At 36.8% G+C, this 24,613-nt stretch overlaps 3 protein-coding genes across 3 annotated transcripts in view; 2 read left to right on the top strand and 1 right to left on the bottom strand.

The window, feature by feature from the left end:
* The first annotated feature begins 1,367 nt into the window (after positions 1-1,367).
* On the top strand, positions 1,368-10,051 carry nom1 (nucleolar protein with MIF4G domain 1). The gene is made up of 11 exons (XM_005798580.3): positions 1,368-2,439; positions 2,561-2,673; positions 3,525-3,720; positions 4,518-4,841; positions 4,989-5,099; positions 5,602-5,772; positions 6,576-6,697; positions 6,848-6,980; positions 8,244-8,375; positions 8,461-8,570; positions 8,921-10,051. The coding sequence occupies exons 1-11, from the start codon at positions 1,543-1,545 to the stop codon at positions 9,096-9,098; spliced, it is 2,487 nt and encodes an 828-aa protein (XP_005798637.1). The 5' UTR covers positions 1,368-1,542; the 3' UTR covers positions 9,099-10,051.
* Positions 10,052-10,197: 146 nt separating this feature from the next.
* On the bottom strand, positions 10,198-18,291 carry mnx1 (motor neuron and pancreas homeobox 1). The gene is made up of 3 exons (XM_023326871.1): positions 17,690-18,291; positions 16,719-16,879; positions 10,198-12,504 (listed from the first exon to the last, which is right to left on the bottom strand). Exons 1-3 carry the CDS (start codon positions 18,198-18,200, stop codon positions 12,214-12,216), a joined length of 963 nt encoding a protein of 320 aa, XP_023182639.1. The 5' UTR covers positions 18,201-18,291; the 3' UTR covers positions 10,198-12,213.
* A 5,478-nt stretch (positions 18,292-23,769) lies between these two features.
* Positions 23,770-24,613, top strand: part of ube3c (ubiquitin protein ligase E3C) — a 28,013-nt gene continuing 27,169 nt past the window's right edge. The window contains exons 1-2 of the mRNA XM_023326352.1: positions 23,770-23,864; positions 24,421-24,531. Coding sequence (XP_023182120.1) covers positions 24,466-24,531 — 66 coding nt within the window. The 5' untranslated portion in view covers positions 23,770-23,864; positions 24,421-24,465. The remainder of the gene's footprint in view (positions 23,865-24,420; positions 24,532-24,613) is intronic.

The raw sequence follows: 24,613 nt of genomic DNA, 5'->3' as shown, positions 1-24,613 counted from the left end.
GTACTCCATTGGATTATGCACAACAATCATGTGGCCTCAAATGCATGTGATCTGTCAACACTTTTTTGTGTTTAAGGAGTTTCTGGTTAGTTACAAATTTCAGCATCATCAACTGACATCATATAGTACATAATTGACATCATAAAAACATCACAAATTGACACAAACTGGAAATGCAAGAAGCATAAAAAAACTTATTCAGTGTGAAACATTTAGCAATCAGTGTGGGATTTCTTGTGGCGTACTACCCTGGGCAAAAACCCAAAATGGTTTGATAAATAACAATGATGTTTGATGAGAAGAAAATACACTTAAAATAGTGATAGTCAATCAAGAAAAATGTGTCCTGATCCTTTTTTCAAAGATATTTCTACTGTGTTCAGTGACTCAACCCTGAAAAGACAATTTGGGCCACTGTTGTTTCTGTTTCATTGTTTTATTTAATTTTCAAGCCATGTACACTGTGTTGATATAAAGTTTAACTAATACATTATTCTATCAAAATTTCATTTGGATAGCCATCAAGTATTAATATTTATTTGTCCATCAAATGATGCTACATTTTCTCCTCTTCAAAGCATGTAGGGAAATGTCCCACATTTTATTTAGTCTTTTATTTTGTTTTGTTTTGTTTTTCAGAGCTGCATTGCCACTGAAATCAATCAAACAATGGTAGTTGGAAACTGATGCATGAAAAACTAGCAAATTTGTTATTTTTTAATTTTTGTTTTTCTTTTCTCTCTTTTTTTCTTTTGATTTTAGTAATTTCTTTGTAAACTTCCTGACTTTTACAAGGCAGAATTTTCACAATATGTAGTACTTTAATTTAGATGCAAATCTAAATAGTGTTGGTTAAGTGTAAGTTGAAGCTGTTTTAGGGCCTTGAAATGTATTTTATGGGAAAAACTTTAGTATTTAATTATTTTATTTCACAAAAATGGTAGATTTAAGCAAATGTAGTCAAAGTGGAAGTATTGGTTTAACTAGTTAAACGAATAGAATAGAATAGAATAGAATAGAATAGAATAGAATAGAATAGAATAGAATATGATATACTTTATTGATCCCCAAGGGGAAATTGCTTATTTGTTGAAAGCTACTCCAATTTAGATAATAAATACAACGTTTGTAATCCTAAGAGTGATAAGTTCTAAATGACTAGATATAAACAAATAAATAAATACAGTGATTAATTATTTTTCTTAGGTAACCACAACCTTGCGATAGATGCTGAATTTGTGGAAATGTTGGTAATGCTACTGGCCAGCGTCTCCCCTCCCAATATGGCGGACGTTTTGACGTACGCCATTGTTTTCTTTTTACGCCTACGGTGCAACCTGGAAGTAAATAGTCACGTGTCATGTCAACAAACCTTCACTCATGGAAACGCATGTGCAGTTTCAGGTTTTTATTTGATCAAAAATAGGAAACATATTGCTTAGCTACTTATGTTGACTGCAACTATTCGTGCTTTAAGTTTTCGTGTCGCCGGTTTGAATTAACTTTGTTAAGCTAACCTTGTTCATTCCCAGACTTTTAGAAATGAAAGGTGGGAAAATGAAACAGAACAGCAAGAAGAAGAAGAAGGGAAATGCGGTCTTACAGAAGTACATGTGTGCGGTGGACGAGTTTGTTAAAAATATTAGTGATCATGAAGACGCAGACAGGGACCAGAGGCTGCGATCCGTGAAAACCAAAAGCAGAAAGGAGTTACGAAAAGAAAAGAGAAGACTGAAAAAAGCCAAAATGAAAAGTCACTATGAAGGGAAAAAGAGCGTCAGTTTTGCCTCAGATGTTGGGGAAAAGTTGGAAGTCAGATCAGAAATTAAGCACCAGACTCAGAAGAAGAAAACTGATCAAATAAAAAGGGAAGTGACAAAAACTCTTTCAAATAAGCACGCTGAGGGTCCTAAAGAGAAAACGGAGTCATCTGGATCTAAATCCTCCTCCAAGAAAGGCAAGAAAATTAACAAGCTTCAAGAATCCAGAAAAATGGCTCTGCTGGAGGCAAATGAACAAGAGGACAGAGAGATAAAAAAGCTGGAGCGATGTCTTGGATTAAACAAAAGGAAAAACAAGAAAAGTCTCCCTCAGTCCTTTGTGACCGATGGACTGGACTACATACTTGGAGTCCTTGACCCCGGCTCATCTGGAGCAGGAATATACGACGATGAGTTTGATGAAGATGAGAATATGGACACTGCTAGAGAGAACTTTGAAAAGCTGGATCAGGATGACTCTCCTCTGTCAGATGAAGATGAGGAAGCTGAGGATGACATGGCGAGTGAGGAAAGTGATGATGCTGAAGAGGAAGAGATGGGTAGTGAGGAGGATGAAGAGGAGGAGATGGGTGACGAGAATGATATGAATGAAAGTGATGCTGCTTCAGGAGCTGAAAGTGAGGAAGAAGCTTCCCATCCTGACCAAAGATCAGAAATTGTGAGTTTAGATTTTAACTCACATAATTTTGTTGCTTGTTTCATAATTAGTTATTGTGTTATGTTTTTGTCATTTAAAGCACTGTGAACTGCATTTTTGCTGAAATGTGTTTTTTTTTAAGGGCACCTCAATGACTGGCAAGTATGTCCCACCTCAGCTGCGAAATATCGCAGATGACAAACGCAAAGCTGAGCTTGAAAAGCTGAAAAGGAAAGTGAAAGGCCTACTGAACAGGTAACACTCTCCTGCAGCAGCACAAATAATTCAGATAGTAATAAATGGAAAATGTAGTTTTGAATATTTAACCTCTCAGGTTCCTCTCATTTTAAGCACCACATTTTCACTTGAACACAAAAACGCTCTGCTAAAGGTTACACTTGAACTATTATGTCACATCCTTTTAATTTATTTTAATTAATGCCATCAACATACCTGACAAATAGTAATGATTTGTCTGAATCTCTAATTGTTCAAGTGTCAGGTTTAGAAAATTTCAAGGAGATGTGTTTTTCCCCATATCCCATATGTGTGAATTGTAAATTCTTGGGCCATCATTTGAAGGATGCCGTGTATTATTTTTTTCTGTGAATCTTTTAAGAACAATATCAACTGCATCCCTAACATACCATAGCCGATTAAGTTCTGAATTTTTAAACCCTTAATTTCTTTTTAAAAAAGTATATATTCTCCATTGCATATTCATAAATTGGCTTATTATCCAGTTCAAGGAAAGTCAGAATTTTGAAACATTAGTTCTGATTTACCGTACATTTTATTTATATAAGTAGTAGATAACTTACTCAGCCTGAATCCCATAAATGAAAACAAATGATCTCTTAAATATTAACATGTCTTCATTTTTTCTACAGTTATGTTTTATTCATCCAATCATTAACTGCAGTCCATACCACCCTTCAAATATTCATGAATTTTCTGAATTTAACCACTTCCTTCATGATTTACCTGACAAAATCCTGATGGCAACAACTGATGATAAACTTGCACCCTGTCCTCCTCTCATTTTCTTAAACTAGAATCGTCATTGTCAGGGATGTGTTTTATTCTCATCAATGTACTGTTTTCAGGCTGAGCGAGGCCAACATGGCCTCTATCTGTGGTCAGCTGGAGGAGCTGTACATGAGCTGCAGCAGGAAGGACATGAACGACACGCTGACAGACGTTCTGCTGGCAGCCTGCGTCACTCCCACCCTGATGCCCGATAGACTGCTGATGGAGCATGTGCTGCTTGTCAGCATCCTTCATTATGCTGTGGGGCTGGAGGTGAGGCCCTTCAGTTCTTTGCCTTGAATATTTTAGATTTGAAATGAGCTGTAGGAACATTGACGTCATACAGACTGGCGAGTTTAATTTCTCTTTGTGGTATTGCGTTTATATGTATGCCTTTGCTGCAGTTTGTGAGAACCAGATGCTTCTTTTCTTCATATTAACTTTGGATATTTTGTTATTGGTTTGGTTCAGTTTTCAAAAATATCTACTTTCTCTACATGTTTTAACTTCTGAGTTAAAGCTTTTTGAAGTAACTCAAAAGCAGTGACTATTTCTTCCAATTATGTAATATATTCATACTTGTTTGATTTTAATTTTGTATTTTTTCATCAATCACTAGGGTAAGATTTTTAAATCATCATTTAATTTCCCTTCGGTATTATCCCACAAGGTTCCTCCAACTGCAGTCCTCCTGTAACAGGTTGAAATTTATTAAAGCGTTTTCCAGATTTGGGTAAATATGGCATTTGAAAATAAATTCATATTTTCATATTGTATTCCCGTTTTAATGTCAGTATGGTAAATATTTCTTATTTTATTTCATTTTTTTTTACTTCCAGTCTGTATTTTCTCGTGTTTTAAAATAAAAAAAGCATCCATCCACACATGCATTTGTCCATCTTCCTTCCTTTCATCCCTCCCTCCATCCTTTCCATCTGTCAGTCCATTCATCTGTTTGTCCATCTCCAAAGAGGACTGAATTCTAACTGTATGGTATTTTTATACCTGGAAAATGTGTATATTCTCTTAGACAACTACAGACATTTGCACTGTCTTGTATCCCATCACAGGTCGGAGCCCATTTTCTCGAGACAGTCGTGCGGCAGTTTGACGAGGTCTACAAGAACTCCAGTGAGGACAAAGAGTGTGACAACCTCATCGCCATCATCGCTCATCTCTACAATTTTCAGTTGGTGCATTCTGTCCTCATTTTTGACATCCTGAAGCTACTGGTGGGAACTTTCTCAGAGAAGGACATCGAGTTAGTTCTGTTTGTGCTGAGGAATGTCGGCTTTGCCCTGAGGAAGGACGACGCGCTCGCTCTCAAGGAGCTCATCTCTGATGCTCAGCGCAAGGCCAGTGACATTGGAACACGGTTCAAAGATCAAACCAGGGTAGGCCGTGCAAAATTATTTACCTTCACACAAAACTCACTTTCATAACATCAGTTTAGCTTAAGTTGATCATTGCATTTTTACATTTATTTGGGTTTTTGTTATAAACCGAGGAGGCTGCTAAAAGACTCGTTAATTTATCTCCAGGTGCGATTCATGCTGGAAACCATGCTGGCTTTAAAGAACAACGACATGAGGAAGATCCCAGGGTACGATCCGGAGCCTGTGGAGAGACTGAGGAAGCTGCAGAGGACTCTGGTAGGTGGTGATGAGACTGGGCTGACGTCGGTAAATTTCCTGCCAGGTTGGCAGGGTTGTCTTCAGATTTCATTTTTGACATTTTTTAAAAATATAAACAAAAGGTTAATATTCATAAACACAGACTGTTGGTATGAGATGGATGGATAGATGAATACAGCTTTCAGAGAATGCCATAGAGAACAAAGTTTGAAAATCTAAGCATGTTCCTGTAGTCTGTTTTTCCATACTTATCTAGATGTGTAAAATATTTCGATCTAATTCCTCAGTTTTCCTAAGTGCAAGAGGATCCATCTTTTTAATTGTATCACTTGCAGTATTTTATGTTACCAACAGGTGGCACCAGAGTCCCACTTTCATATTCTTGGTCATCAGTGCTGATGTTACAATCAACGTGACTTTTTGGAGACGATTAAAACTCTTACATGTTTTGTGGGATCTTTTTATTTTAATCCTTTAAGATGAATTTAATGTTACTTGCTGGTGAATGCTTGATCCGCAGATCCGCAGCAGTGCTGGAGGCAGTGACCTGAAACTGAGAGTGTCTCTGGAGAACATCCTGAAAGCAGAGCAGGTGGGCCGCTGGTGGATCGTTGGCTCGTCGTGGAGCGGAGCGCCCATGATCAACAAGCACGATGACACAACCTCAAAGCAGAGTGCTGCTGAGGGACAGGTAGATTAAGAGAACCATAAAATATTATGTGAATGACAGGAATAACTTAACCCAAATCTATTCTAATGTTTTCATATGGTTTCTGGTACCAACCGCTTACTTCCTCTGCACCGTCTTGTCCCAGATTTGTTGTAGCCTTTTTCATTTTAATCATTCAGCCAAGGCCAGCTTGCCTTTTACAAGTTATTCATCATGTTCCTTGAAGAGTTTAAACCCTTTGGACTTATGTACTGGTACACAAACTTCTGTGTGTTTTATTGAAACACACATTGAGATTTTTGTCTGATAGATCAACTCAAATTGGTGTATAATTGTAAAGTCAGAACAAAATGATACATGACTTTACATGTATTATACTGCCTGTAGCAAGTTCTCTGCCAGGACTAGTCTGTATTTTGCTCCATCCATCAGCGTGATGCTGCCTTTACCTTACTTAACTATTGTGTTCTTTCTGCCACACGTTCAGTCATAATGTTTTAACAAACTTCTGAGGCCGTTACAGAACAGTATTGTACTATTTACAGAATAAATCACTCAAGCTACAAAGTACACTCTGATTTTTATTTATTTAAAAATTAAATAATGCATCCTACTCTTTCCTCTTTATACAGTTATGTACCACTTGTAACAGTTTATTCATTACAGTACAATATAATAAAACGTTGCATTTGCATTTGATAAAGGTACCAAACATTGTTGAGCTTGACGTCATGTTACAATACTGTGCTGAAGCCAAACACATAAACAAATCTGAACATACAATACTATTTTTTTTTCCTTTTACTGTTTTCCATCTCCTTCAGTTCAGCCAGAAAGTGTTGGAGCTGGCAAGGAAGCAGAGGATGAACACTGAGGTCAGGAGAAACATCTTCTGTGTCCTTATGACCAGCGAGGACTATCTGGATGCTTTCGAGAAGTTGTTGAGGTTTGTTTTGGCTCACATAATTGTCCTTTCATTGGGTTCAATTCTCCAAAAGAATCATAATTTATCATTTCCTCAGTAGTTTGGCTGACTTCACCCTAGATTTTTTATTTTTTTTTGTGAAGCTCTTTTTGTGTTTTTTTCTTGTTGAAGAATGGGTCTGAAGGACAAGCAGGAGAGAGAGATCGTCCATGTTCTGATGGACTGCTGCCTGCAGGAGAAAACCTTTAACGCATTTTACGCCGTCCTCGGAGAGAAATTCTGCTCCCAAGATCGACGCTTCCAGGTACGAATAGTGCAAAGCCTGTAATCTGTGTTAGATGCAGTTATGCATTATAAAACAGTTAGTGACACTATTTTTACAGTTTAAACTGTAATCTGTGTCAGATGAAGTAGTGTACACATTGAAAAAAAAATGGTGGTTAGACATTAATTAACTGTATAAAATTAGGGATGCTGCATTAAAATTGTAAAAATAATATTCTCAATAAATGATTTTATTTTCTAATTAAAATGACTTATTTACACTAGTTACTTTGTGGGTACATTTGAATGTATGAAAAATGATTTATAAATAATTAGTTACACATTTAGAAGACCACCCAGTGTGTGTTTGTGATTTGATTGCGGCCTTCGGTTCACCTCGGCAGTGTGGGAGACCCTCACACCTCTCGCTCCTGATTTGAGTGCAAACATTGGGGCTGCGAGATCACCTGCACTACTGCCATGGTAGCCAGCAGCTCATATCAGAGACCAGTGACCATTGTCCTGATCAAAGAGCTTTAACTAGAGCTGCTGGGACTGTTTGCTCTTCACATGTAAGCTGGATAGAGATGCAGTCACTTACTGCTTGTGAGAGTGAACCTTTTGCCTCAAATGACATGCAAATAAACTGAGGGAAGTTGTTTGAAGATTGGCACCTCAAAAAAAAATTCAGCATAAATCATGGAAGATATATTCTTGGATACAAAATGAAGCCTTTGTATGGGGTGCCACCAGGGACATAAATCAGGATGAACTTCCATATATACATAAGAAATTAAACTTTGTGTTTTTTAAGTAACATTTCTGAAGACATTTCATTAAAAGAGAAATGAACATTGGAGAAAATGTCAAGGAAAAACAGAAAACATTGTAGTAGTTCTTTTTCATTTTCTTGCAATTTTCAAAATGTTGTCTACATGTTTCCTTTCTTTCTGGACCCTCACCTCTTTATGTGTACAGTTTATGCTTTTGTCATAATGTCCTTAGGGAGTTTAAATCTCTTTTTGGAGCCCAAATGTCTTGCAAGAGACCCAAAGCAATTGCAACATTTACTTATACCTCAAACTGCTTTGTTAATTTCCTAGCAAACCATATGTGTCTGGAAAACTTCAGGGCAGTAATGAAAAAGTATCCAGTATGTTAATTTAAAAGATTAAGAAAGTCTGGCTCTTAAGAAGAAAATTGTAAAGTAATAAAGGGATGACTTTATGTGCCGACCCCCCCCCCCCCCCCCTCCACTTTACTGGATTGTCCTTGTACTAAACAAGAACTGTTACTTTCCTAGATGACGTTCCAGTTCTGCTTGTGGGACAAGTTCAAAGAGTTGTCCAACCTTCCCAGCTGTGCATTTACCAATCTAGTCCAGCTGGTGACTCACTTTCTTCGGAAGAAATGCCTCTCACTCTCCATCCTCAAAGTGAGTCATTCATTTTGTGCCACTATGTCCTGTCATAAATCGAGTCAGACATATCTTTTGTGCTTATTCCCCTTTCTTTGTGTAGGTGATAGAGTTTGGGGAGTTGGATAAGTCCAAGGTGCGTTTCTTACGTCAGGTCCTGACGAAGCTACTGAAAGAAACTGAGCCAGAGGAGATAGCCTGCATATTTGGGAGGTGAGCTTCTTTCTTTTCTAGACTTGTATCAAATAAGCAGTAAATGTTTAAGTTGTTACAGGTTAAAGACACAGAATTAGCGTATACCACACTTCACAAATTTTTATTCATTTATTTATTTGACTTTATTTCATTTTCCTTACTTTTTGAAACTATGCTTTGTTTTGTGTTGGTGTATCACATAAATTCCAATAAGGTGTATTGAATGTTTAGTTTGTAAAATGAAAAAAAAAAATGTTGTAAATGTTCTTTATAGTGATATGAAAGGTCATGTCAAATAACTGTTAATTACACTTTGACATTTTTGTAAAATTTGATAATACATATCTCTTGTTTCTCCATCTCACCAGGATTTCAGGAATCGTTAAGCTGGGATTGCTGCGAGAGGGCTTGAAGCTGTTCATCAGTCATTTCCTCCTGAAGAACTCCCAGTCTCAGGGACCAGCTGAGCATGCCGCGTTCCTGCGGGAGCGTGCTCAGGTCGCCACCAAGGCTATGGAAACTAAAGACACCAAGCTCAAACTGTAAAACAGACCCAAAGTTCATGGCATTAAAAGCTTGTTGGCCTCACATAAATCCACAAAGAAAGACCTAAAAACACTCAATGTTGAAATGTAGGGCTGAGATCCACCTTTCGTGATCTACGACCACCAACTGAAACATTTTGCATTCTCTGATTTGTGTGTGTAAGAACGAAAATGTTTTGTTTCCATCTGCAACATACACAATCAGAGTTTATCTTTGTAAATTTGTTTAGCCCTCCCGCAAACTTAGCGAGACACCCTGGAGGAGCGCGGGAGATGTCACTGTCGGTCAGTCTCCATCTCCAATTAGCTTTTAGTGGAAATCATATTTTAGCATGGCTGCCCTCTTGGAGGTACTGTATGATCAGAGTTTGACTTTATTGTGTGTATTATTTTTATTCCTAGCAAAATATTTGTTTTTACATGTAAAACTCAACTGAACTTTAACTGTCTGCATTGTAGACTTTTTCCGCTTTCCCGTGTGTTTTGACCTGAACACTAAGAGGTTGTGGCATTGCTCTTCAGTGTTTACATGCCCTGATAAATTGACTTGGGGACGCTGAATATGGCCTGTCCTGTTCGCCTGCTGACACCAGTATATTTCCCACATGGTTTGCATAGCAGAGTCATTCTGTTACATTTGATACTTGCTCCTATAAATTAGCTCTGTCGATGCCTGTATTATTCTAAAGGCGTAGAGCGGGCAGCCCTTGGGGTCAGGAACAGGCCGGGTCAACCAGATCAAGTGTTTGTCAGTACATGAAGTAGGCTGCTGCTGATGGAAGGTCAAACTTTTTCCATTTAAAGCCAAACATTCAGTGATGTGCACAATGTTAAAAGAAAAATATTAGAAGGTAAAGTGTTTACACCTTTTCAATTTTTTTATTGTGATGTGGTTAAAGGACATGAAAACAATTATTTTGAAAGTTCTTCACAAATAAAGAAGAATTGATAGTTTTCAGAGCAGATTTATTTTGGTACCCCTAATTTAAACAAACATACAATAGTTGACTTAAGAAGTCACAAAATCAGTAAGTTATGTCTCTTGCAAAGAACTGTCGCTAAGTAACCCTGGACACACCTTTCCTACTGTGAAGCACAGTGGTGGCACCATCATGTTGTGGGGATGGGTGTTTTTCAGCATTGAAGTCAAAGCTGGTCCATGTTAATGGAAAATACAGTTAAATCCTGCAAGAAATCCTGCAGAAAATTTGAAGCACAAACATATTTATATAATTTAAAAATGTTTTATCCTTCTTCTTCACAGTCATCCTCAACTTTATATCAACGAATAAAATACATCAAAGTTGTACTGTGACAAAATTCAAGTTTAGGGGGAATGAATATAGTAGTGTATGCATCAATTTTTAGTGCAATTATTTTTTGAGAAAAACAGTGTTTTAGAGCAGCACTATTATAAACAGATCTGTAAGTCCACTACAGCTTGATTTTTGCCTGCTGACCCTAAGCTGAACTTTAAGTTAGCCTGCTAAAGCAAACAGCTCAACAGATTACTCGGTAAACCTGGTATAAATGGTGCAAAGATCTCTCCGGTGCTGTCGATTAACAGTGATCACTGCAGGAACACAAAATCTTTTCAGTCTGCTGCATTGCACCAACATATCAGGAGTTCACTGTAAAGTCGTATTAAAAGTTGACAAAAGTCTAAAACGAACGCTTTCAGACAATAACATTACTAAAGTAAAAGACTCATATTTTGAACCTACCTGCTAGATTTTTTTTTTTTTTTTTTGTGAAATCAACCAAACAATCTTTAGGGATAATTTATTATCTATGAAGCAACATCATGGTCAGTTCATTTATTTTGTTTAGTTGTAAATCACCATTAAATGAAGCTAAAATGCACACTTCCAAAAACAGTCCTTCATACCTCTGGTGACATCACAAAGGGTAACTGACCACAAGTGTCATTGATTCCTCTGGTGCTTTTCTGCCTTTTTCTGCTATTATAATCACATTCATGCGGAAATTCCAGGTTCAGACGTGTTTACTTATTTCCTGTACCCAACAGTAGCGTCAGCTTTTCTGCTCAGGGTGTTCTCCACCATTACTTTGTTGTCACAAGAGTCAAAGTCTAGCACTAACATGTAAAGTTAAACCCTTTACTACTTAATAATAGTAACTCCTGTGCCATAAATATTCTTAATATTGCCTGATCAGCGATTCTTATGCCTCTTGTGATGTCATCGACCCAAATGCACACAAGCAAAAATATCTCTTTCCACCCGCTAATATCTTTAAATTGGAAACGCATATGTTTTTTTTTGGGAGGGGGGGGGGTGTTTGTTTTTTAATTTCTTACATTTACAAACTAAGTTTTAAGCCGATATCACAGATTATAACTACAGATCTTACCTTAAAATCTCAGTCTGCATGAAACTATCCAGCAGCATGTTTTCCTGCTTTTTAAAGGGTGTATTAATACGAGCCTATTGTCGGTGTGGTGTGAAATGTTTCCTCTGTCTGACTGCCTGCTCGCTGTTTGCTCTCACTGCCCGTTTGCACAGATCCGACAGCGCTATTAACAGTGATTCCCATGACCCGAGCTGTCAGAGCAAAGAGAGGGAACACAGGACTCAAACACTCCCTGTAAATCATGAATGAGCCTCTGTGTTTCCGAAAAGAAGGGGGGGAAAGGAATACGCCGAAACATTACCTGATTTTAATTTTAAGCTAAAAAGAACATTCTATTTTACATTATTTGCAGGAAGATAAAGGTCAAACAATTATTTTTAGCATGCATTTTTTTTCTATGAGCAATTTATTGTATAAATACATTATAGAAAAATAATTTTCCGTTTAATTTGTCATATTGCTGTGAATAATTTTGTTTTATGGCCTCTTTACCCGGATAAACCAAAGCAAACCGCAGAATTTCGCCAATTCTGACCCATTCTAGGCTTCATGGAGTATCTATGGGTGCGCAATGAGCATAGCCTAAATAAAATGCAGGTCTTCTGATTTGTTGCTTCTTTTTTCAACATCAGCGTCATTTTTGCGAATTTCGTACAGGAAAATTCTTGGATTACATGCAGCTGCATTATTTTTCTTTTTTACAGTGAAACGTCCCAGAGTCAGTCAGCTGAAGGTCAGCTCAGTTAAGGCTGCGGACTGGCGTCGCTGTTGTGATTGCGCTCCTCGTCCGAAGAGCAGTCCGACGAGTTGTACAAGAAACTGTCGCCTTCGTCGTCGTCGCTGTCTCTGAAGTCTCTTATTCTGCCGTTTTTTGAGTCCGTCTTGCTGTGATAATCTGACTGTTCAAGTCCGTCTGATTTCTCCTGGCCGCTCTTGTTGGTGCCTTTCTGCTTCTCGGCCTCCTGGGCGGCCTGCTCTTTGGCCTTTTTGCTCCTCTTCCATTTCATGCGTCTGTTCTGGAACCAGATTTTCACCTGAGGAGAAGAGGAGCCGATAATTCATCGAACAGAAGCGTCAATAAGGTTATTGGACATCATTGTTCAATAACCTTTTTTTTATAGTTTTCCATTTACTTCTTATTTCACGTCACTTCTCTTTCTAGTAGTGTTTTAGTCATTTTCAACGCTAAGAAGAAATATCTCATTTCTCCACTAATTGAAATTGAGAGAAAAAAAATAGCACTCGTCACCATCGTTTCCACATCCAAGTAGCGAGATTGTACGTAAAAACAGTGCATCTTATAATAATTATAAAAAAATGAAAATAATCATATATAAAAACAGGTCTTATGTTTAAATGTCACTCCTTTGTGCTGATATCAAAAAAGGATTCCAAAAGTAGTAAACAAAGGTGGGTAAAATCATCTTTCCGCTAAGCAGTTACATTTTTCAGGTTGAAAGAAAAAAAACCCCACTAACATTTAATGGATTTTTTAATAAAATCAACAAAATTACTTAACATTCAAAAATTATGCCTTTTTTATGTCAAGTTTATCCAGCTGAACTGTTTAGTAGCTGCTGTAAAATAATTTAAAAAAAACACAAGGCTGTAAAGAGCTATAGATGCCTAAAATAGTTCAAATGTGATTAGAGTTCATCATATAAGACTACCAAGAATGACTTTTATAGACTTAAAATTCAAACCAAAATGTCAAATCTCTAAGTTATTTTTTTCTAGGTTAAAGCAAGGGTTGGCTAACCATAATAGCAATGTATCCTTTTCTAAACCCAAATAGTATAAAGTAATTAAGATGCGCCAAAATAAACAATGGAAACATAATTTTAAAACTCAAACTGACTCATCTGGATTTATGACTATGGCATATTAAAATTTCTTAAATTTCTTCATGGTTATTGGTTTTGGTGTGTCATTCCAAAGTTAAAAAAAATGGTCCCCACTTAGCCGTCCTTTTAAAAGCTTTCTAGAGGCACCCTGTCTGCATTAAACACAGCAATGCTAAGAATGGCCTAATCCTGGGGGGCTTTTTTAGTAATGCTGCTGTATCTGACAAAACAGAAAGAATTTCTTGTATCTGAGCAAAATCTCATACAATAGACATAGAGAAGACAATGCATCCATCCATCCATCCATCCATCCATCCATCCATCCATCCATCCATCCATCCATCCATCCATCCATCCATCCAAAGAAGTGAAATTGGGAAGTTAAAGGTGAAAAAAACATTTGTTCAGGCTATATTCTTATCTGCTCTACTCTTAAGGTGTATAAGTCATCAAAATTATTTAACTCTCAATTGAACATTTGACTTTGTAATGTAATGATGCTAAATTCTAACAGCATTAAGGCTTGTTCATTTTTTGTTTGTTTGTTTTGTTTGGGGTTTTTTGGTACCAAATATTACCTTAACAATTTGATCAGCGCAGTGAATAGTTATTCTTGTTTTTCATGTGCTGTGTTTATTAATGGACAGTAAGGCTAATAAGTTAATATGATTTGACAGTATAATAATAGTAATAGGTTAAGTATTGTTAAAATCTCTGGTTTTGATAGGATGTGCTTTTAGCAAAAAATAATTTCTGTATCCCGCTTCAGCTGCCTAAAGTGCTAATGCTAACATCAAACTTGAAGGAAAGTTAGACTTCTTAACTTCGTTAATGTTTTATGCCATAGCAACGAACAGATGTGTATTTATTGTTTTTGGTAACATATGAGTAAAATTATCTTAGTTATTTAGCTTAAGATAAATATAACTAATTATGTTTGGCAGTGGATGAATCATCAGTTGAATCTCACATGATGTCTAGTCAAATGGTTTTTCATTAATTAGATTAAAACACTTAGTTTTTAGACAACTAAAACCATGCCAAAGTGTAATTTACTCTGTTTTTGTGGGTTTAAAAATGATGATATAATAGTCACTGAGTAAAGCCATTATAAACTGGGCTTTTCTTAGTATAGTTGCTATAAAATGCATAATGTCATCTTTCAATTTGTTGAAAAGATTCAATTACCTTATAAACCAATTGTAAATGTGGTTGAAAGTTGAAAAGATGTTGGTATAAAGCCGTCTACCATATCTGTTGGTCAAAAGGCTTTGTTTGATCAAATGGACAAACTAGACCTAAAAACTAAGCTTTAATTGTGGAACTGCGCTAAAAGAATTTTAAAGAGTCATAAATATTAGCTATTGATATTATGTACCTAAATTCAAATTGAGTACATTGGTGTGTAAATAAAATGTTCAACAATTGTCCCATTTAAACATAAGCTTCTGCTTTGGTAACAAACTCGTTTCAAACCTTTTCATTATAAATTAACTGCAGGTGTTGATTTAGTTAATTTAGTTTAATTAACTGTAATTGTCATTTGCTAATTTGTTTATTTGAATCAAATTATAATTGAATTGATTAACTGAAATGAAGGCTAACAACTGTCACAAGATTAGTTGAGGTGATTTTGCATTGGAGCAAGAATTTAAATTTTTATCCAGCCTTAGCTAGCATAGCAACTGTGCTAGTGCTAAAGCCAAATTTCCAGTGAAATCCATTTACTTGAGGAGGTCATTGTATATGAACAGCGCTTTTTAGTTGTAGTTCAAAGGAGAAGTTTAGTTCTGATAAAGGAGAATTTAAAGGTTTACATCCGCTTTATAGCAACAGCACTAAGCAATAAATACATACACTTTATCAATCCCACACTGGGAAAATTCACATCAAAATAACAAAGTTACAAATAATAAACAAATCACATTGAAAAACAATCTAAGCAATCTAAAAGAAATTAAACACTTTGCAGAATGTATAATTTTTTTTAAAGCTGTAATGTTGCACCTATTATAATGATGTATACGAAATTACTTATGAAATATGGTATAATGCCAATGTAATAATAACTGCATAGATGAGAGGTAAAAGAGACATTAGTGGTAACAAGAAGAACAAATTTATCAACAAGTTGTCTGACTGCAGTTTGTATGAATGACCTGCTGTATCTTTCCTTCCTTTAAGTGGGTCTGTCAGTTTGCTACTGAAGGAGCTGCTTACGGCCTCAGCAATGTCATGTAGAGCATTAAAGGGATTTAGTTAAATCCCTTTAATTTTAACAGCATTTAACAGCATTTTGCTTTCAGCTTAATGCTGTACAGGCAAGCTGAACTTTGTAACCTTGTAGCAGTCGTTGCCTAATGGCATATCCAGCTGTAGTTTTCAGGGGAAACGTTTAACACAATGCTGCATAGTTTAAAATAGATTTTAAAGGTCTGTGTTCATCTTGAACTATTTTGGCATCAATGCTTAAGTTAAACTTGCCAGCAAGCTACACCTTGCAGGTTGGCTTGAACCTGCCCAGAAATAACACCAGCTAGAAGACTCCTTGGCAAGTCTTCTTAGCTGCGGTTGCCAGGGAAAATGTTCATGCAATATGTTCATTGCAAATTTAGTAGCTTGTTATGCCTTAATCAGAAACCAAGTACTTTTCTTGTTTCTTTTTAAACACGGAAAACAAGCATCATTTAGGGTTAGGGTTTTATTATTAATTAATTTAGTGAAAGAAACAGTGAGGGGTGTTAAAAACGTCATGTGCTCCAATGACTCCAGCTGTGAACGTGTATATTTGGTGTCTAATGCAATGCATTTGGTATTAATCAGTCTGAATGTGCAGCTTTTTATCTTAATGAAGACAGTTCTAAATTGAGAAATGTGACATAAATGCATTTATCCTGGTTCTATGGGTGGTCAGTTGTGTGAATGGGATTTCCCCTTTTGATTAATGACATAAATAAATAAAAAAAATATTGTCTGTTGTATCTAAATTCCAGGCTAATTTGAAACCAAATATTTAAAACCTAATTAATTTATTTGAGAGATCAAAAATGAGTTAAATTAATTTAGTTTGATTTAATTCCATTGACATTTTTAATACAACAAATTTGGCTAAACTCTGTTGTAAACTGGAATTGAACAAATTTAATTGTTACTATTTGATCAACTGTTTTAGAAGTGTATGGGCAGAAAGAAATAGTTCTGCTTTCAGTGTGCATTCAATAAACTGAATAAATTGAATGCCCAAACTTAAGAAAAAAAAAAAAAAACGGTGGCGTGTATATTTTCAAGTGTTGTGACGCGTAATGTTTTATTTCTGAGTGTAAGGCAGGTCCTCATTCCCTACTTGTTTGCCATTATCATGTATCGAGCAATCGCTAAATAAGATGTGCAGGACTGAGGTATACCTGAGTTTCGGTGAGCATGAGCGACGTGGCCACCTCGAAGCGCTTCGGTCGCGACAGATACTTGTTCAGTTTGAACTGATGCTCCAGCTCCAGCAGCTGCTGACTGGTGAACGCTGTCCTGGGCCTTCTGCACTTTCCGAGCAGGTTTGACTGCGTCTGAGCTGCAAGACAAAACAATGAACAAAGATGTGCTGTTTTCTGGGTAAAAAAAAAAAAAAAATCCTTTAGAATAATTAAATTGGTCTCATTGTAGAAATATACGATCTTGACAGGTGTTTACGCTGTTGATATTGAGTCTAGTTCTTAAAATAAGATTCTATTCGGTCAAAAATTATAGTTCCACATATGAAGGCAGATAAACTTCCTGCCCTCTTAATTTTGACCAAATCCGCTAAAGTGAGCAGAAACAAAAAAGCCAGTATCTGCTGAGCAGATCGCATGTCGGCTGTGGCTTTCACACTCCTCTGCCACTTTCCCCACTCTCCATTATCTGTCCATTTTAGTTCCTCTGCAGAAAAACCAACGCTGCATGACAGCCTCCGCATCGAGGCGGTACAATCTGGTGGGAAATGTGGGGAGCCTTGATATTTCAAAAATAAACTTGTATTTTTTTTTTTTTTTTTAAAAAAAGATGTGGCTGCTGTTTTAACGCATCTTATTACGCCACATTTTTTTCTTCATTATATTTTAGTAAATAGAATGAAACGAATTCAGCATTTATAATTTCTACTACTTAAATCTGCTTATTTCCACTAAAAGTTCTATTTTTATTTGGCACAGCAATTTGCACATTCCTCTGAACCTTATTTTTGGCATTTTGCTTTAACTTTATTATTAAGTTTTTCTTTTTCTTTCATTGTTTTTTTTTCTTCTTCTTTTCTGTATTATAGTTTTAAACTTTACATATAAATAAAAAAACTTTTCTCTTAATCCTAATCGGAGAGGAAGGGTGAGAAAATTCTGCAACTCACCATTAAAATCGGACATCTTTGGCAGCATCATCCCAGCTGTGGACACTCGCAGCCAGTGATCCAGCTGGAAGGTGCTGGCTGTCAGTTTAATGGGGTCGCTGGTGTGGTGGTGATGCGAGCCGTGCGGATAGGAGTAGGACAGTGCGGGGTGTTGGCCCGTGAGCGCAGCGGCGGAGTATGTGTACATGGGATGGCCGTAGAGAGCCTGAGCCGGGATCCCCGCGCTGCTCTGCGGGTGTAGTCCCATCATGCCGTGCGCGCTGTTCAGAAACCCCGGTTTGGGAATCAGCCCGCAGGTGGAAATCCTCGGCGGAGACGGCGGCGTCTCTGCGCGTAACGATTCGGCGGCCGCTGTGAGGTCCGGGGCAGCTCCGCTCCCAGACGACGGGATGGAGGAGGAAGATGCGGAGGAAGAGGACAGGGAAGTCACAAGTGCCAGCGGCGAAGTCTGCGCCTTTGGCGTATCGACTGCCAGAAGCGCGTCGATGCGAAAGTTTTTGGATTTCTCCATTGGGTCGGCCGTCCTGGGAGCCTCTGCGGCCGATGAACTGGAGAAGAAATCAACCCTGTTTTCCTCACCTTTCAGAAGTTGATGATGTGCTCCGAAGTGTGAGAGAAGAGCGCCGTTTGACACTTAATCCCGGTCAGATGGAGGCGATTGGTGCAGCGTGAGTCAGGGGGCTGTCCCACCGGATGCACTCAGCGGACTCAACACCGCCTCCTGCCCTAATGACCGCGCACCAAGATGATGGCGACAATATTTACGCCACGATTGGTTTAATGGCAGCGAAAAATGATGATTTCAAATAAACTCAGTCATGACTTTTTCCAATAGTGAATTTGTGTGTGTGCGGGTTTTTTTTAATATAATAAAATATTATTTTTATTATTATTATTATTTTTATTTTTACTAGTCTTGCAAATAACCAAATAGCCATTTTATTACGTCAGATAGAATTAAAATAAGCAGCAACTTTAAATATGCTCAATTTGGGTAAATAATTAATAATAAATCACATGTTGATTTGATGTCATTTTAGTTCAATTTGAAGAGATATACCTGTGGCCAACGGAGTTCAGAGAACTCCTCTTCTGATGAAATGGTTAAATAAAACAACGCAATCAATCAGAAATTCTGCTTTAAAACAAAAAGTAACACTTTTCACGGCCTTCAGTGCTGTTAAATGTTTAACGCAGCCTTTTTATATTAATACAAAAAATAAAATAAGACAAGTTGTATAATTAAAAAAAAAAGATTTATAAAGCATTGACTTCGACTCAGTATTATTTTTCTTTTTAAAATGAAATCCTTAAAGGTTGGTGGTGAAGGGTTCAAAAGGCCTTTCAATATTGTAGCTCTTTACTCGTTATTGGTCGGTTGTTCTTCATCGTAGTTTTCTCGGGTGAAGTTCAAGTAAGCAAGTGCTGCCTTTAATTTCGGTTTAGATCAATTATAAATTGGAAAATATTGATCTGATATTTTTTAGTTGAGCTCAAATTTGAATAGATTACTGTTAAATTAGACAGTAAAAAACGGAAGCGCTAGAGGTGACACGTTATTGATATGGGAGGCAGATATTCAATGGCTTTTAAACACCCTGTCTTTTCCACAGTCTAGAAACAATTTTTGTTCAAATCATAATTTGCGGTCCTCCCAGGCTGATTGTTCAGGTCTTTGCCTGCTTCCCCCGCATTGTGGTTTGATTTGCTTTGTCTCTACTTGGTCATCTACCTTCCTGCAGAGCAGGTTCATGGGGACACATCCAGCCCATCGCCTTTAAAGGGAGCAGCGAGCAGTGTGTGATTAAAGTATATTTTCCACCACTTGTATGTGTGGAGGCGGGGAGGATTGTGCTGTTTTTGTTTGTTTGTTTGTTGTTCGTCTGTATTTTGTTTAATTTTTTTTTTTTACTTTTATTAAAAGTCATTTTAAGTCTTCCTTTTCCATTAAAATTGATCAAATTAGACTCTTTGTTAATGACACCTATAAATGTTCATGATTAAGGTTGTCTGTCCCAACTTCTTTCATTTCTGTAATGTGAAGGACGCCAACACACGAGAGGAGTGGAAACATTGTGTCTGCACGAGAGGCCAACGGGGAAATTTAAGTAAAAGCCCTCCTTCTGTCACTTCCACAGTCAGAAGCTGGCAGATGCACAGCATGTGCAATAAATCCAAATATTATCAGCAAACTGTTAATTGTGCATTTGTAAATATTATGAACAACATGCCAGGCAATAAAATTAGAATAAAACAGATTTTTGCTGATACACAGAAAAAATGACTATAGATAGATAGATAGATAGATAGATAGATAGATAGATAGATAGATAGATAGATAGATAGATAGATAGATAGATAGATAGATAGATAGATAGATAGATAGATAGATAGATAGACAGACAGACAGACAGACAGACAGACAGACAGACAGACAGACAGACAGACAGACAGACAGACAGACAGACAGACAGTAATTTTTTAATATCCTAAACTAAGTTGGCCAATACAATGTATAAATAAAATGAAGACAAGAGTCCAAATCATGACGAGCAGACGGACGGATTCGGTCTGAATAAGCCACTTAAACCTAATGGAAGAGGAGGTCGAAAACGAGAATTATCGACACCCCGTTGCCCTTAACCTGTCTCCCAATAAAGCTGATTGGTTTTTGTCGATTCATCAGTGACGCGCCCTCCCCGGGACGTTTATTTGCTCGGGGGAAATCAACAAGTCAGCCAGGAGTTTTCTAGTAAAGAATCGCCGTTTAATTGCGGACCCTGATGATCATGACCAATTACAGAATGATAACTGGGAGATTGATGCGGGTGCTGGGACGTCATCACGCGGGCCTGCAAGGAAAGCTGAGGAAAAAAATGCTGGAAGGTGGTGGCGGGGAGGGCAGAACCTGAAATTCGCAGTATCTTGCATGCAGGTGTATAAATTTAACAATTTAACTTATGTCAAAAATGACTAATATTGTATTTTTAACTGTTGCATTCAGATTTAGTTTTCTTTGTTCTCAAACAGGTTTTGGGCACTTTGGAAGAATTAAAACGAACTGGGAGTTCTATGGTTAAATTTGCAGCTCTGGATGTTTTCATTAAGAAACGAAACAGAAAATTAAGTTAAACGCAATGTATCAGCCTCATTTACCAGCGCGAGTTTTCTTCGGCATGCGGGTTTAATTTCATTAAGGGCCCCCACATGAATATTTCTATTAAGGCAGCGGTGAAATATGGGGCCATTTACTATTGGCCCCGACCGATCACCCAGATTTATCGCCCCTTTTCATCACATCTTTAAACGAGAGAGAAATTAATAAGGCGGCCCAAGATGGAGCCGGACCTGCAGAAGCCTTTTTCTTTCCTGAAAGCTGTTAATTTGCCCCGTAATTACGTCCACAATTAACTAAAATACGAATCAACGTGACAAATCGGAGGAGTTTATATATTAATTACCTGTGCTGAATTAAGTGGGAGCTGCTCTGTCTCTTTTAATGCAATAAATATGTTCGCTCCAACTGGCCCCAAAATGGATACATTTATGAAATGTCGGAAAATGGCTTTGGAAACATTAACTGCTAATCATTCTCATTTAATCTCTCTCTCTCTCTCTTTTAGCACATCTCTTTGGCTGATATTTTCTGGTTTCAGGAGAAAAACTAAAGGCCTTTTCTCAGTTCAACTGTAACCAATAATCCTATGTGATGAACTAACTAACTAACTAACTAACTAACTAACTAACTAACTAACTAACTAACTAACTAACTAACTAACTAACTAACTAACTAACTAACTAACTAACTAACTAACTAACTAACTATTCACATTTTCTTGCATTAAAATTGTATTTATTTATTTATTTATTTATTACTTTGTATTCAGGGAGCATTACATTTTATTAGATTTTGTGGCAAGTGGCTTGTAGGACCTTTCACAATAGCTCCCCAAATCTTGACTAGAAGTGATTAGAAAGCAACAAAGATTTTTAAAAATAGATATGCAGAAAATTTTATTTCGAATTGAATTTCCACAACAGAATGTCACTATAATACTATTTAACCATCATTTCTTCGCAATTAACAACATCCCATTGACCACAATGTGCCCAACCTCTTTTTGACATGTTTTTGTTATTTTTAAAAACCCATCAAAAATGACAACATATTTCTTACAGTAGGGATTTCTTTTTTCAAAAGATCATGTAACATTTGAAACTCTGAAAAAGTTTTATTTAGGGGGATAAATGGCAAAGATGGCTCTTTGGACCGTAAAGACTGCAGACCCCTGCTCTGCAAAGCAACGCCTAATTTGAAGGCGAAGAACAACAACACAGGGTTTAAAAATGTGGAAATCTTCCATGTGTGGATTCAAGTGTGGATTTGAATGCATCCCTCCTTAGTCAAAACTTTTTTTAAATTAATTAATTAATTTATTTTTTTATTTTTTTATTTTATTTATTTATTTATTTTTGCTAAAATTATAACTGCAAGTCTCGTGGCTCATGCAGGTTTGAACATCCATGCAGTAGTGGTAATAAAAGTAAGCACAGCAGCAGGATCTGGGAAACATCAAACTGAGAGGCTTTAATGTTGGTGAGGTTGATCACAGGAATGGACGCCAGTGAGGCTATTTACTTGATAGATAACAGCTGATGGAGAGAAGAGTGTTAAAAAAACAACTGAAGAGCATCTAATGAAAAAAATAAATGAGATGTTTCCCAGGTAAACAAAGCACATAGCTAGACTAAATGGAAACTAAAATGCAATACCAAAGCAAGGACAAGTGGAACACAGATTGCACAAAGGGTTATAACTAAATCCACAGGAATATACACAAAACCACAAACACAAGCATAAGAAAGACAACAGGTAGTTTTGTATCAATTTTCAGTGATGGGTTGAACAACAACACAGAAACACAAATCCGATGAGGACTTATGCTCGAGATTGGTCTGAATCTTTGAAACTTGTGGTCCTTTAAAGCAAAGAAATAAGGGACTTCTTATATGTCTCATACAAAAGACATCATATTAATTTTGACCTTTTGTGACTCATTTGGGCTAAATCAACATAGACTGGTTACACAACAAATAAATGGAATTGACTTTTAAAAAGAAGAATTTGTTTCACAATTTGAATTTATTATTTATTAGTTCTATGCAAGACAGGCAGAGTACCCCAAAGTCGCACTCAAATAAGATTAGCACTAGCTCAAGTAAAAGTAAGAAGTCCAAGAAATTATTCAACTAAGAGTAAACAAGTATTTGGTAAAAACAGGCCACTTAAGTACTGCGTATGATCATAAAGTCTGATTTGATATTGTCTAATGATGCAATCAGACACAAAAATAAAGTTATGTGCAAATATTGGTATTCTAAAGACTACTTAGCTAAAAAAAGAGCACATTTTAAGCATGAGAAACAATGTTCTAAACAAATATTTTCTATATAAAACTGAGACAACATGAATAGCCTATGAATAGGCTAAAATACGTCTAATGACAATGTATGGTGTTGATCTAAAGAATGCTTTAACGTAAACTGCAAGTTTATGTCTGCATCTGGTGCATTTTTGGTTAAAATTTGTTTGTTTTTTCTTTTATTAATGAAGCTATTTGCAATGAGTAGAGTATTTAGAAATTTGACACAAATTAAATGGTACTTCATAATACTTAATTAAAAATAAAAGATACAAGTATTTCTAATTCCCCAAAAAAGTGATTCTTATAAATGTAACTAGTTGCTGGCCCCCTCTGATTTATTGTATGTTTATTTTATGAAGATACCATTTTGAAGTTGGCAGGACATGGTTGAGCATCTATCACTTTTGAGTTTGTCCACAAATGTAACCAAAATCCAACCCAAGTCCTCTCAACACGTACAATCTTATTATGAATAACAAGAAATTGATCTTTCTCGTCCCCGCAAAATATACAATTCTAGTGTTCACACATTTACTCATAGAAGCTTCTCAATCTATCTACTAGAAAGGTGGAGCTAACGCTTAATTGACGTGGATTTTGTCCAATCGCCTGCTTGGGATTTGCAGGAACCGGAAGAAGTTAACTGTTTCTGTGTTGTGATGATTTCCAGAGTGGAGGAAAAGAAGACTTGATAATTGGATTTCTCAGTGTCAGTGTTTCTGTTACACTTCGTAGTTTACAAGTTAAAGGTAAGAAGGTTATTGATTGTATATATGGTGTTTTTTGGTGTCTAATTTGAAATTTGAATGATGTCAAACAGAACATGCGGGTAGAAAGAATCCCCACGTAAAGTTAGCCTCTCTGACTTCTTAGCCGGTGGCTAGTTAGCTTCAGTGCTAACGCGAACAAAATCAGGCTAAATACACGGATATTATTCTATATTGTTGTTTTTAATCATTATTTGTTGTATATTGGCATTGTTTCGGTTTACACTTTGTATCGTAAGTCATACACCCCCTTAAAAAACCTTGACAGCTGCTGAGTCATGAGCTACGGTAGCTAAGTTAGCTAACTATTGTTGCTGCCAAATTGAGACTGTCACTTGGAGAAACTAGGTGAAGTCAGAGTGCTAACTATTTCTTTGATAACTAAAGTTCTTGACTGAGCACATGAATTAAAACTGTAGCTGTGTGAAGGCTTTACATGCTATAAAACAAGGTTGTTTCGAAATTAGAGCCCTAGTCCAGGGTCACCAGAGAAGTTTTGATGCATTTCAATTTAACCTGGTTTCGTTTTATCTTTTAGAACTTCATCAACAAGTCTGAATCAGTCATTGGGAAAAACCTAACAATGTTCAGCTTTGAGGGAGATTTCAAAACACGACCCAAGGTGTCATTGGGAGGAGCGAGTAAAAAGGTAAGGATCACTTTAACGTGGAGACAGTAGCTCAAAAACAACACACACTCTATTGTGCTTTTTGCAGAAAAATAGACCAGTA

This window comes from Xiphophorus maculatus, chromosome 21, assembly GCF_002775205.1.
Source record: "Xiphophorus maculatus strain JP 163 A chromosome 21, X_maculatus-5.0-male, whole genome shotgun sequence".
NCBI lineage: Eukaryota > Metazoa > Chordata > Actinopteri > Cyprinodontiformes > Poeciliidae > Xiphophorus > Xiphophorus maculatus.
The sequence above is the reverse complement of the archived record's forward strand: the minus strand, read 5'-3'. Positions and strand labels throughout refer to the sequence as shown.